This window comes from Hipposideros armiger, unplaced genomic scaffold (assembly GCF_001890085.2).
Source record: "Hipposideros armiger isolate ML-2016 unplaced genomic scaffold, ASM189008v1 scaffold_88, whole genome shotgun sequence".
Classification (NCBI taxonomy): domain Eukaryota; kingdom Metazoa; phylum Chordata; class Mammalia; order Chiroptera; family Hipposideridae; genus Hipposideros; species Hipposideros armiger.
In genome coordinates this window covers 2,015,516-2,028,191 of record NW_017731438.1, presented here as the reverse complement: position 1 = coordinate 2,028,191, position 12,676 = coordinate 2,015,516, and the positions used below count along the sequence as shown (strand labels likewise).

The window sequence follows — 12,676 nt, the reverse complement described above, 5'->3', positions numbered from 1 at the left end:
TAAGAGAGGGTAACAAGTTTCCTAAAGTGAAATGAATATGGGGGGGAATAGAAGACGAGTGATACTAATCCCTAACCTAAATGAGAGGATGCTTTACTGATAAATCTTGGCACTGTCAAAAGAACTATTCCAGACACTCATACTTGACTGGAGTACACAAAATCAACTCTGTGCTACTAAGTTCCTCTCCCCAGTTTTTAATCGCCTTACCCATCCTCTTTTCCGTAAATTTACATAGACGCTGATAGCTCTTTGTCCCCTGCCGTGGAGCCACAGCTCTTCAGGTATGTCCATCCTTACCTTCTCTGCCCAACCACTTGGTAAAATCCGTCAGCGTCTCCCACTGAGTGGCATTCATGTGGATGTGCTCTCGGTGGCTGATGTACTCATTGTAAACAATATTGTTGTGAACTCTTTTGGTGCCTAAGAACAAAACAGGACACTGTTGACCCTGAGCAGGTTATAAGGTTAGGAAGTTATTATGTGCACAATACTTAAGATGCTCACCAAAGCGTCTCCTGAGAAGTTCTAGAAAGTCATTGCGGAATTCCCTAGTAGAGAAAGAAAGGAAAGCATGAAGGTAATTTCTACAAACGTATGGCATTATCTTCCTGAAATTTAAGCCATCGTACAGTTTGAATTCTCAAATGACATATGAGACATCTATGTGAACATCTGTTATGAATCTTTACAAATGGAACAAGGAAAGAATCCCAAAAGATTATAGCTTTCAAGAATTAAAGTCAAAAGTCAGTATGGAGTCAAAACTTTTTGTCTTGGCAAAACAGTCATAGCAAAAGTGACAATACGTCTTTCGAGACGGTCCTTCATGAAGTCTCTTAGCTCTACTGACCGTGGCATAATAACTGCATTCTATTGATGATACCAAAACTGCCCTTATTCCACAAGAAACTGGCATTCAATATATCTCTCTGAACAGTGTTAAGTGCTAGATAAACAATAGGTGAATAAAAACATAAATCTTGACCTAGGTTACAATCTAGCAGAACCAATCATAACAGAAGTCAAATTGGAAAAGAGATGTAACAAACATCATAGAAAGAATTGCAGGAGGTGTCCGGAGGTGCCCGGAGGTGATATTTAATATGGGTGGTACAGTATACACAGGACTTTTACAGGTGAGGAGGAAGAGAAGCCCATTCCCAGCTGGTAGAGACAGGAAAGTGTCACAGGTTTGAGGGATGACAATCAATTTGGCTAATGTTGAGGGCAGATAAAAATGAGTGCGAGAGAGCAGGCAGAATAGAAAAACTGGGAGAAGACAGCTGGGAAATAACGTTATGGCTAACCTTTGAAGTAAATACCTTGAAGTTCATGCTCAAGAGGTTGGGTTTTATGCAGATGATGGAAAAGCATGAAATAATTTATTTAGGAGTTAATTCGGGGAAGTCTGTGATTTCCAGAAATAATGCTGGTGGACAGTATACAAGGATAATTCTCAGAGTGTGGTCCCCAGAGCAGCAGCATGGACATCACCCGGGAACTTGACAGAGAGATACAAAGTCCACAGCCCCCACCCAAGGTCAAGTGAATCAGAAAGTGGGCGCGGTGTCTGCCTGCTGTCTTCACAGCCCTCAAGATGAGGCCTCAAGGTGATTGTGCTGCTTGCAGTGGTTTGTGACCGCGGGCACAGAACTTGCACAGGAGTAGAAGCGGCAGGTCAGGACGCCAGTGAGGAAGCCACTGAATCTTTTAGATGGAGACGATGAGAGAACGGAAAGGGTATAAGTTTATAGGGCACTGTAGAGGAGAACTCACATCAGGGAATTCCTGGAGGGCTCTGAGCATAGCAGTTTGGCGAGGCAGTGATTAGCCAGAGCAGGATAACCAGCAGGTGTGGTGGACAGAATGCTAAGTTCAGCTTTAGAAATGTTGACGCTGAGATAGTCTTCAGGAATATAGCTTAGAATTATCCAGAAAAAAAAAAGTCTATAACTCAAGACAGATGTTGGGAGTGAACAACCAGATTTAGGAGTTTACGTTTATCCAAACATAAAGGTAACGGAGGAATAACGTAACTCAGGGAGACTGTGCAGAGTGGGATGAAGGAAGCCACACAGGCACCCGGAAGGACGTTCCTACATTTGAGGAGCTGGGAACGGAAGAGGCGTTAACGCAGGAAGTGAGCTCAGAGGGAGTGGCAGGAGGGAAACCAGAAAGAATGTAAGTCAGAGAGGTGTTTCAATTGAGAGTAAGAGCATTACCCACTGAAGAAAGACCAGGAGAGAGAAGGATGAGGAAAAGCCCCGATGCTTCGGGAGGCTGACGTCAACTACAGTGGACGGAGGCGTGAATGGGAGGTGGCCAGGAAGGCACTGAGTATAGATGGCTCTTGCCAGAATGCCTGGTATTTCCCAAAGTGTGCCATTTGTACCGTGGTGGTATTCAAGATGGTTTTAGGTGGTTCACTGATAAGTAATTTTTGCCTGTGTTATCTGCCTTGATGTCACAAAAGCCATGGAGGGTCCACCTGCTGGCCTCTTAGCCAAGTCACGTCAGTGGGCAGTGATGCCAAGCCACCAGCAGTCAATGTATTCTTCACGGCCAGGCACTCACAGTGAAAACCAATGCGAGCTGCATCGGGAATGTCCTTGATGAAGCACCAAGTACTATTACTTGCATGAAAGCTCAACCTTTGAGTACACACATCTTTCTAATATTCTGTGCGATGAAACGAGATTATGAATAAAGCACTTCTGCTGCTATAGGATGGTTATCTTTAGGAAAAGCACCTGTGTGATCGTTGGCACTGTGAGTTGAACCTTTTTCACGGAATACCATCTTCACTTGAAAGAATGACTGACATAAACTATGGTTATTCTCAATTGGATATTCTGTAGAAACTTTCTTTAAAATATACAAAGTGAGACTGTCATGTCGAGGAAAACAACTTACAGTAGTTGTTGCCAATGACAAAATTTGAGCTTTAAAGAAAAAAATCTGAATTTTGATAAACTAATATCCACCACCATGACTTTGACATGCTTCCAAATACTGGTTTCTGATGACACTGATGTTGATATTAATGAAAATGATTTTATGATATTGCATAATAAAATGTATCACCATTCGGAAGATCTGTATACCTCAGTTAACCAATATTTTCCAAAAGTTCAAAGTGAAAGATCAATGTACTTTAATGTAAGAGAATACAAAAAGTTCACTGACAGGGTTTCAAATTCCACACTGCAACTAATCTTTAAGGAATTACTACGTGTTGTGTTGTGATGTAATATCAAAGTGGAGTATTCAGAATTATCTGAAAAGGCTACTAAGTACTCTCCCCACTTTCCAACTACACCTCTATGTAAAGGCTTGACTTTTTTTATGTGCTTCAGCCAAAACATTCTGAAATAGAATAAATGCAGAAGCAGATGTGAAAATCAATTAAGTCAGACATTGAAGAGATTTGCAAAAATGTAAAGCAATGCTACTTTTATCACTAAGTTTTTTTTGTTTTGGAAAATAGTTATTTTTCATTAAAATGTTATTTACTTTAACATGTAATATGTTTATTATTTTTAATGAATTAATATTTTTCAAAAATTTATCAATTTTAATCTACAAGTATCAATAGACATAACCCACTAAATAAAAGCTCTTGGGAATCTTCAATAATTTTTAAGAATGTAAAAGGTCCTAAGACCAAAAGGTCTAGAACATTGGAAAGAGATGGATAGAAGCAAGATTAAGTATTAATAGGAATAATAATAATTAACAGCTAATATTGAGTATTGGACATTCCTCTAAACACTTTAAAAGCATTAATTCATTTCATCATCATATAAGTCCTATGCAGGAAATATAATACTTAGTATTTTTAGTCCCACTTTACAGGTAAGGAGAGTAAAGCACAGAAAAACAGTGGGGAAGCCAAGATTTGAAGGATTTAAAGTCAGGCTGACTCCAGTGCTGTGCTCTTAGCCACACTTGTAGAATGAAAGACAGTATCCTTTGTCTAAAGTGAAAAAAAAGAAAGGCTGAATTTGGAGAAACTTTTTTTCTTAACAATTTCATACTATGAGAAATTGTCAAAGGGAGACAAAAACTGAGCACAGAGATAATATAGCTATCATGTTAACATGTAAGAAATAAACAGAACCTTCAAGATATAAAACAGTAAGCATCTATTAAATGTCCAACTGAATAAACCTTATAAGATAAGGATGTCTTTGAATTACTTACTCTGAAAAGTAATCCATAAACTGCTGAGGATTTTCTGAAGCCAGCAATAGTTGTCTCTGATGAGATTCGGACATACAATGACACTTAAAGCCATTCTACAAAAAACGTAAAGGTAGTAGTTAAATTCTGACTTAGGTCATCACAATGGGCCCTGAGTAGAAGTATTTAGTTAAACCCTAAAAAGCTGCTCTTTGATGATAAATTATAAAAAAATAATCAAATCACTAGCTATAAGCACCCTATCATTTAAAAAAAATTTTTTTTATCAAGTTGAGTTTATCATCCTTGATAATCAAAGGCTAATCCCCCTGGGATTAAGGAGAGAGAAAAACAGTGCTTTAGAAAACAGACATTAGTAAGAAACATTACTGGGCACAGTAGCAGAGGAGTGACTTTGTTTTTGTTTTTTGTTTTTGACTAAATTTAACAAATTCCTATTGAGCACCTACTTTGTATAGTGTATGCAAGCATTTCGAGGGCTATAATGAAGTAAAATAGGTCATTAGTGAATTTCCATTAAGGAAACCATCTTTCACTCACTCTCCTTTCCTTTACCTCATTATCCAAAATACATTAATGTTTTTTGAATAATTTTTTTACTAGTTTCAACATAATTAGACATTTACACCCCTCACAGCGTGATAGTGATAACCCCCCTTCAAGTCTACTACCCCAAAATACATTATTGTGTTATTACAGAAACCTTATGTTAAACATACTAAATCTGTATTTTCTTCAGATTGTTAAAAACATACAAGTTTTGAAACATATAAGTTTTGACTTTGTATCTGTTTTACTTACCATTTGAACCTGGTTCTTCACTAGTAATAAAAATGAAAAACGTGCCTCTCCTGACCGCACCACCTCAGTGAACAGCGCTATCCCACCCCCAATCACCCAAGCCAGGACGGGGATGGCATCCTAGAGTCTCTCCTTTATCCTACTTTCCACTCATTACTAAGTCTACTCAGCCTTCTTCGTAACTCTTACCCAGTCCCTCTGCTCAGTCCCATTGCCACTGTCCCGGTTTCAACACTGCATCTTGCTTAGGGTACTTTCCTAATCTTTAGTCATCCACAGACCACCTACACAATTCTTGCTCACCTGTGTGTTTCTCTTACTTAAATGTATCTTAAAAGGAAACTTAGTGTCCGTCTCATCAATGAAAAACCAGGCCCATTTCCCCCAAATTAAAAATAAATCAATAAAATGGAAACAAAATAATGTTATTAAATCCTAGAAACTCAAGGCAGGAGGGGAATACTCTAGATCTGACCTTCCTCCCCCTCAATCTTCCAATATTGAGAGGCAGAAGACAGAGGAGGGAACTTATAGGGGTCAACTTCTCATCCCCCAGGCTGTCCTCCCAGGTCGTGAAGGGCAATGAACAGATCTGGGGTCAAAGAGGCCAGAACCACCACAAATGCCTTAAAGAGCAGCGTTAAGCGTTTATTTGCCCCTTCCCATAGGAACTGTATTTCAGGATGTCATTTGAGGATAACCCCAAACTAGCTGACGAGAAGAAGCTCATTCTTACAAATAATTGACACCCAATACAAAATGCAGAAAGAATTAGAAAAATAACCACTTTGCAGCTCCTAATGAAATAACTGACCCAGGCAAAGTTGCTAAAACACACATAGGTAAATGTTGATGGGAAAGTAGATATATGTTCATGATTCCAAAGAATAACTGCACTAGTTACTTGCTCTTGCAAGAGAGAAAATATTACTTCCTAACATTACAGGCTGTCACCTTTACTCAATCACCTTAGCACTACAAGACAAATGGGCTCCCTTACATGATGCAATATGAAATACACTGGATCACCTATGAAGGATTCTTCCCCAAAATGTTTAACCTGAACCTAATCAAGCCTTTAGATCTAAGTTCCGGTTTACAGAAACTACAAGAGTTAGAGAAAGAAGGCAAAAAACAATCACAAAGAAACAATTCAACATATCCAGAAAGCGGGAATACTCCAGGATAAGAGACTGACCTAGTCTCTTAAGACAATGTCAAGAAACAAGTTGGAGTGTGTTCTATTCTAAATTCAGAATTTAGAGAGAATTAAAAGTCCTAATAACCTGGAGCACAGAGACTTTTAGGACAGTGAAACTACTTTGTATTATATTATAATGGTGGATACATGTCATTAAATATTTGTCCAAACCCACAGAATGTACAAATAATACCAAGAGTGACCCTAATGTAAACTATGGACTTTGGTGACAATGATGTGTCAATGTAACTTCACTGACTGTAACAAATGTACAGGAGCTGTACATATATGAGGGCAGGGTATATATGGGAAATTTCTGTACCTTCCACTCATTTTTGCAATGAATCTAAAACTTCTCAAAAAAATAAAGTCTATTTTTTTAAAAAGCCTTAATAACCAAATCCAATTCATAGCTTTAGACTGGATTTTAGTTTAAAAAAAAAAAACTGCTTTGAAAAGCATTTGGGGGAACAAGTGAGGAAACGTGAGTATAGAATGTGTATTAGATGACATAAAGGAATTTTAATTTTGTTATGGGTGATGACATATATTATGGCTGTGTAAAAGAAAATCCTGATATTTTAGAAATGCATATTTAAATATACTGCTGTTAATAATTTAAACTATTTTTTAATGAGTAAATACGGCAAAATACTTAAAATGTTACATCTGGGTAATAGATATATGGATGTTCATTGTACCAGACTCTATTTTTCTGTGTGAGAATTTCGCCTTAACTTAAATGGAAAGAACTAAAGAGAAATGAAAGAGAATAACCATATCAATGTTATTCAATATGAGTCACACCTAAACATCTCATCCCTCTCTTGCAGAAACAGCAGATGAGATTATATCAATTGGCCAGCGTTCTTCTGTCCTTACCAATTCGATCTCCAGAAAAAATACGATCACATCACTAGTCTACTCTCCATCACCCACCTCATAATGGGAAACAGTGTAAACTCCATAGCAAGGCATACAAAGCTTTTCAAGATCTGCCCAAAGACCGCGACTCACTTTACACATAATTCATTTAAAACTCACAACCATCTTACAAGTAGGTACAGTTACTGTTTCCACTTTACAGATAAGTAAACAGGCAGAGAGAACGTAACTTGCCGAAGACCATACAGCTAGGAAGTGGTGCGTCTAAGCTTTCTAATTCTGACAGTCTTGACTCGAGTCCACATCTTAACAATAATATCCTGGCCTTGGCACATAGCAGGTTCTCAAAATATGACTGTTAGATGAGCAGTGGACAAGAGCTTATTTCTCCTTTTTCATCTGATCCCGAAAAGAGGTGTGAATCCTAAGCATCCTGTTTCTCCTAAGAGGCACGTCATGTCAGATATGGTTATTGTTATTGCCCAGGCGCCCAAGCGTTCAACTATTCAGGCCTCCGTTTTAGGACAGTTTGGGTAGGATCACTTCTACAAGAGCTGCAAAACCTTTTCTTACTCGTCTTTCTTTTCTTTGGGAGTCAGACTGAGGAAGAAAGAGGCGTCAAAGAGAACTGATTGGTTCCCCACTAGGACGGGGGCTGCAGGAAGGGATGTCCCTCCGAGTTGAATAGCTGACTCGCCCAGTGTAGACCCCATAACTAGGGACCTGAGACCCAGGCCTTCACCTCCAGCGTCAGCAACTTGAGCCAGGATTTCCAGCCGGACCCGCCAGGGGAGAGGCCGGGGCATGGGCCATCCCGGGCCGCCTTACCTCATCCCGGCACTGCTTCTGGCACATCTGGCAATACCAGCGCAGCTTCTGAAGCCCTTTGGATTTGATTCTGTTGGCGATGGCCTTAGGGGTAAGGAAATCTGACTTCCCCATCGCGACCACCGCGGCGATTACTTTTTGGAACCCAGTGCCCTGCCAACCGGAAGCGGAACCGGGCAGACAGTGGTGGGCGGGACAAAACAGCAGCCGCGAGCCGGAAGGAGGTGGGGCCTCGGAAGGCTGAACCCGCCCCCTCCAAAGCTCGCGAGGTTTACCTCAGCCTGGCGGCTGGAAGCAAGACTGAAAAAGAAAGCCGGTTGGGAGGGGGAGTGGGGAATGTCCTGCGCATGCGCGGTGCGGCCTGCCTGACCGACCTTCATCTCGGGCCAGTACCACCATGTTTTCTCGGGCGGGCGTCGTTGGGGTCTCGGCCTGGGCCGTGCAGCCGCAATGGTATGGCCGCTTGCGGTAGGAACGGGAGAGGTGCGAGGGATAGAAGAGTTCGGTGAGGGGAAGAGGAAGCGGGTGGAAGTGAGAGGGACGGAACAGTGGTTGCAGGGCCTGCCAGGCCCCCTGTCCCGCGGAGGCCCCGGGAAGCTCGGGCTGCAGCAAGTGCCTCCGATCCGGGAAGAGCGCGCGAAGGGACTGGAGCGACCGCAAGGTCACGCCGCGTCTCCTGAGGCGGGGTGGGGCGGGGTGAGGGTCACGAGGAGTGGTCATCTTGGACCTCGGTATTGAGACCTTAAGTCTGAATTAATTTCAGGGCGGTCTTGGATTCATTCAGCTAATAAGGACTTGCGGAGCTGCTGCTGGGTGCCAGGCAGCGAGTATCTTGCAGTCGTTACCAGGGCCCACAAAGTAAGGGGGAGGGGAGGACCCAAGGCAAGGTCTAGGGGAAGGTTAAGTTGTACTGTGTGTCCTTGACGCCTTTGGAAATCCTCCAGGGCTGGCAGAGTTTGCAGGGGCCAGTGCAGAGCGGAGTAACCCTTGAAGAGCTGTTCCATTCGGCCAGAACGTTTATTAAGCACCTACCATGTGTTTAAGCGTTGCTGGGCACTGGTGAATCAAATAAGTGCCGTCGTGGGCTGATGGTAGTTTAGGTGCAAAAGGGACCTTAAAAATCTGTCAGTTGGCGAGGAAGGGAATGACACCTAGCACTACCTTGAAACCATTACGCCGAAGCAGTAACCCTGCAAGGTCATAAAATTGTCCCAAGGTCCTGAAGGGGAAGAGGAGATAGAGCTAAGTGTCACCTGTCCACTGCCATGCAAGTTTTAAGGATTTTGAACATTGGTTCCCGAAAAAAGTTGCGTATTGGAATAGCTATTTAGATTAAACTTGGTTTGTGGTGGTACCATATAATAGGATGAAATATCTTGAGGCTAGACAAGAATGTGGGAGAATTTCAGACACAGTGTTAAGGGGATTATTAGCTGTGATCTGTGTAGCAATTCCCTGCTTTTACAGTAGGGGAGAATTCTAAGATGCTACAAAAACTAGATTTTTGTATCCTGATTTATGTAAAGAAACTTTAAGGCATTCATTGAAATAAGTATGGTTTTCATTAAGCAAAGAATTTATAACAGACAAGATTTTCAGGGTAATAAGGTAATTGTGATGTGAAATAGCTACATAAAAATGTTGGTGAATTGCCTTGGAAGTCAGATTTTTTTTTCTAATATTAAAAAAAGGATTCATGGGAATTAAGTCACCATAAGTGGACTTCGGTTGTGCAGGTTGTGCCATTTGTTCATCACTCAGCAGACATTTGACAGTTGTTAGGTGCCTATGCTGCACCACATTGGCACTGTGGCAAGTGCTGAAACGTGGTGGTAAACAGGCAGACATGGTCTTGCTTCGTGGGACCGTTCATGGATGCTGTGATGCTCAGCAATCAGCTCTCCTTTCCTTCCCATCTTGCGGTGCATTAATGTTAATAGTCATTATTTTTAGAGCCTTAAAGTGCTATCCAAGTTGATCTTTAAAAAATGCAGAGTTCCTGAAACAAGGACTAGCTATTTTACGTAAAACCGTAGGAATAACTTCTTTTAAAACCCTGTAAGACAATTTGAAGATCTTTTAATAAAGACTTGTTTTAAATAAGAGCTCTCTCGGTCTGTGACAACTACTGCCAGAGCCCTAAATTGGAACCTCAGTCAGCAAATAAAGGTCATACTCCTCATCTTCATCCCTTTGGAGTGTAGGTTTTAAATTGGTAGGTTATGAATATTCATCAGACATCAGTGTTTCTCTATGGAAAGTATATTCTGTCCCCTTTTCACATTTTCCATCACTCTGGATGCCTGATGTCTTTCCTGCCTCTGCCACCCCTTCACTTCCCATTTATTATAATTGCTTTTTAAACCCAGAAATGAAAACCATATTAATCTTTCACACTACAGAATTAATTTGAAAGGAAAGAAAAATGCCTTTGCTTTAACAGAACCAAGTGGCATTTCCTTGGTTCTTTTTTGGTTATTGAAAGCTTTTAAATGTGCAATTCGTCATTGTTAGAGGTTTCGTTTTGGGGAGGCTAGCATGCTAGTATTAAAGAAACATGAGTTAAAATTGTAATGAAATTATTTTAATTATTGTTTAGGGGATCAGAAAGTACCACAAATTTTTAGATATTAAACCTGTATTTTTAAAAAGTAGCATTTAAGAAAATGGAAATAAGAAATCCGTGGGAAAGAGCCTCTGGTTCTTCTGTCTCAAATTAGGGGACAATACTTTGCTATTTCCTAGTGTTCCACATTCTCTAAAATGGAACTATTTTACAATAGGAGAGCAGTGGCCATAAATTGAACTATACACTGAAAGGGAAGGAATATGACATTTCAGGAGAGAAAAGGCAGATTGTCACCTGAGACTGAGAGAGCAGATACTTACTTGTAAATATACAAAACACGAGGCAGCAGGGTATGGTACAAGAGATGGGCTGGAGCCAAACTGCTGGGGTTTGAATCCCGACTGCCACTCGCCTGGCAGTGTGACCTTGGACAGGTGACTCAGTGTCTGTCTCTGGAGGTGATAATAATACTACACAATTAATGGGTGAGAGTGAGGACTAACTCGGTATTTGTAAAGAACTGAGGGCAGTGGGAGCCATGCTGGACCCAGAGGTATCCATTGAAAAATGAAGACGAGTTTATAACTACAGTTTCTACATAAAATAGAATGTAAGAAGGTTTATTGCACTTGCCAAAGAAGACTCGATCATGGGCCGTGGTTGGTGAAGAAGTGCAAGGGAGTCGTTTTTTGGTGGAGGGGCTGGTGATGGACTTTGACGCAGGCATTCAGTATTATAATTACACATCATAATTTTGTTTTCCTTAACAACTGGTGGTTGCTGCGGCTTCCTTAATTTTTATATTATATGTACTGCATGTATATGCTCCTTAAAATTCTTTTCAAGCATCTGGAATGTCTTTGATAAATCATTCATCTAGCAACCTCGCTGACTCCTTCCACCACTGCCTTCTTCAGCTTTTCTAACAGTGCTGTATACACACAGTAGATAATGGTAACCCACAGTCTGTGACTTTCCCACCCATTGTATTTTATACATTTCTAGTTTCTCAAATAATCTCCTGAATGTTTCTCAGGACATGATGCAATTTTCCAGAACACACAGTTGATTCAGAACTTTATCTTTTCATTTGCAAAAATTATTCATTAGAGCAAGCTATGGTTATTGTGTACTCAAATTGTACTTAAAACATAAAGTTGTAACATAGATTGACATCTTTAGAACTAAATGAAGGCTGCACATCAGAGCACTTCAAAACAGGAAATTAGGGCATGTGCACAGCATAAAGAATTGCAAAAGATTCTACCTCGTCTTACCTCTCTCACTGGAGATATTTACAGAAAAGTAAGTGTTCATTTTGTGTTCATCCAAATATGGCATGCATCTCAAATTTGTTCTCTGTTATATTCTCTGACTAGAAACTTGTGTCAGTTAAATTAGAGTGTCTGCCTAAAACCATAATATCCAAATATCACTCCTTATAATCTATATACTTAGTATGTTGGGGGTGAAAAAGTCATTACACCAAAAAAAGAAAATCGTCCAAACAATGGGGTCACTTTTCAAGGACCATTATGGACGTTATGGAAAAACGTTAATGGAATGGTCATTATGGCACATAAGTCTGTACTTGAAATAGCAGAGCTTGTCAGGATTTGACGGCTTTACTCTTTTCGTCTGGTGGATCCATTCTTATAACCAAACCTTATACTGTCTGAAACCTTATATAGTCTCCTTCCTCTTACTTTCCTTATTTTTCTTTGGTTGAATAATACCAGTAGTAAGATATATAAGTGAAGAGATTTTTAAAGATAACTTTTGGTTATGACCTTTCAGATTTTGGGGTCTTTTTTTGTGGGGGAGGGGGATTCGGGAGTGGGAACAGCCAAGTTGTTCTTTAGTCTTAGTTGTGGAGTGCGCAGCTAAGCTAGCTCAGGTCCAAGTGCAGTCGCCATCTGTCCACCCATCGGCAACACGAGGGGCAACACGAGGCTGCTCAGCCCAAGGTGCCGTGTTCAATCTTAGTTGTAGGTGGGCATAGCCCACCATCCCATGCAGAAGTCAAACCCTGCAACCTCGTTGTTAGGAGCACATGCTATCACCAGCTGAGCCATCCTGCCACCTGTTGGCAGCTCAGCTAGGGTACAGCTCACTGGCCCATGTGAGAATCGAACCGGCAACCCTGTTGCTCAGAGCTTGTGCTCTTTTTTTTTTTTTTTTTTTTT

General features: G+C 40.8%; 2 protein-coding genes across 2 annotated transcripts in view; one reads left to right on the top strand and one right to left on the bottom strand.

Moving 5' to 3' along the window:
* The window catches only part of KIN (Kin17 DNA and RNA binding protein), a 27,282-nt gene extending 19,187 nt beyond the window's left edge, over nucleotides 1–8,095 (bottom strand). Inside the window, exons 1-4 of the mRNA XM_019644528.1 lie at nucleotides 7,922–8,095; nucleotides 4,207–4,301; nucleotides 508–551; nucleotides 301–423 (exon numbers count right to left, since the gene is read on the bottom strand). Of these exons, the coding sequence (XP_019500073.1) occupies nucleotides 301–423; nucleotides 508–551; nucleotides 4,207–4,301; nucleotides 7,922–8,035 (376 nt within the window). The 5' untranslated portion in view covers nucleotides 8,036–8,095. The remainder of the gene's footprint in view (nucleotides 1–300; nucleotides 424–507; nucleotides 552–4,206; nucleotides 4,302–7,921) is intronic.
* A 148-nt stretch (nucleotides 8,096–8,243) lies between these two features.
* Nucleotides 8,244–12,676, top strand: part of ATP5F1C (ATP synthase F1 subunit gamma) — a 27,324-nt gene continuing 22,891 nt past the window's right edge. The window contains exon 1 of the mRNA XM_019644527.1: nucleotides 8,244–8,389. Within this exon, the coding sequence (XP_019500072.1) occupies nucleotides 8,319–8,389 (71 nt within the window). The 5' untranslated portion in view covers nucleotides 8,244–8,318. The remainder of the gene's footprint in view (nucleotides 8,390–12,676) is intronic.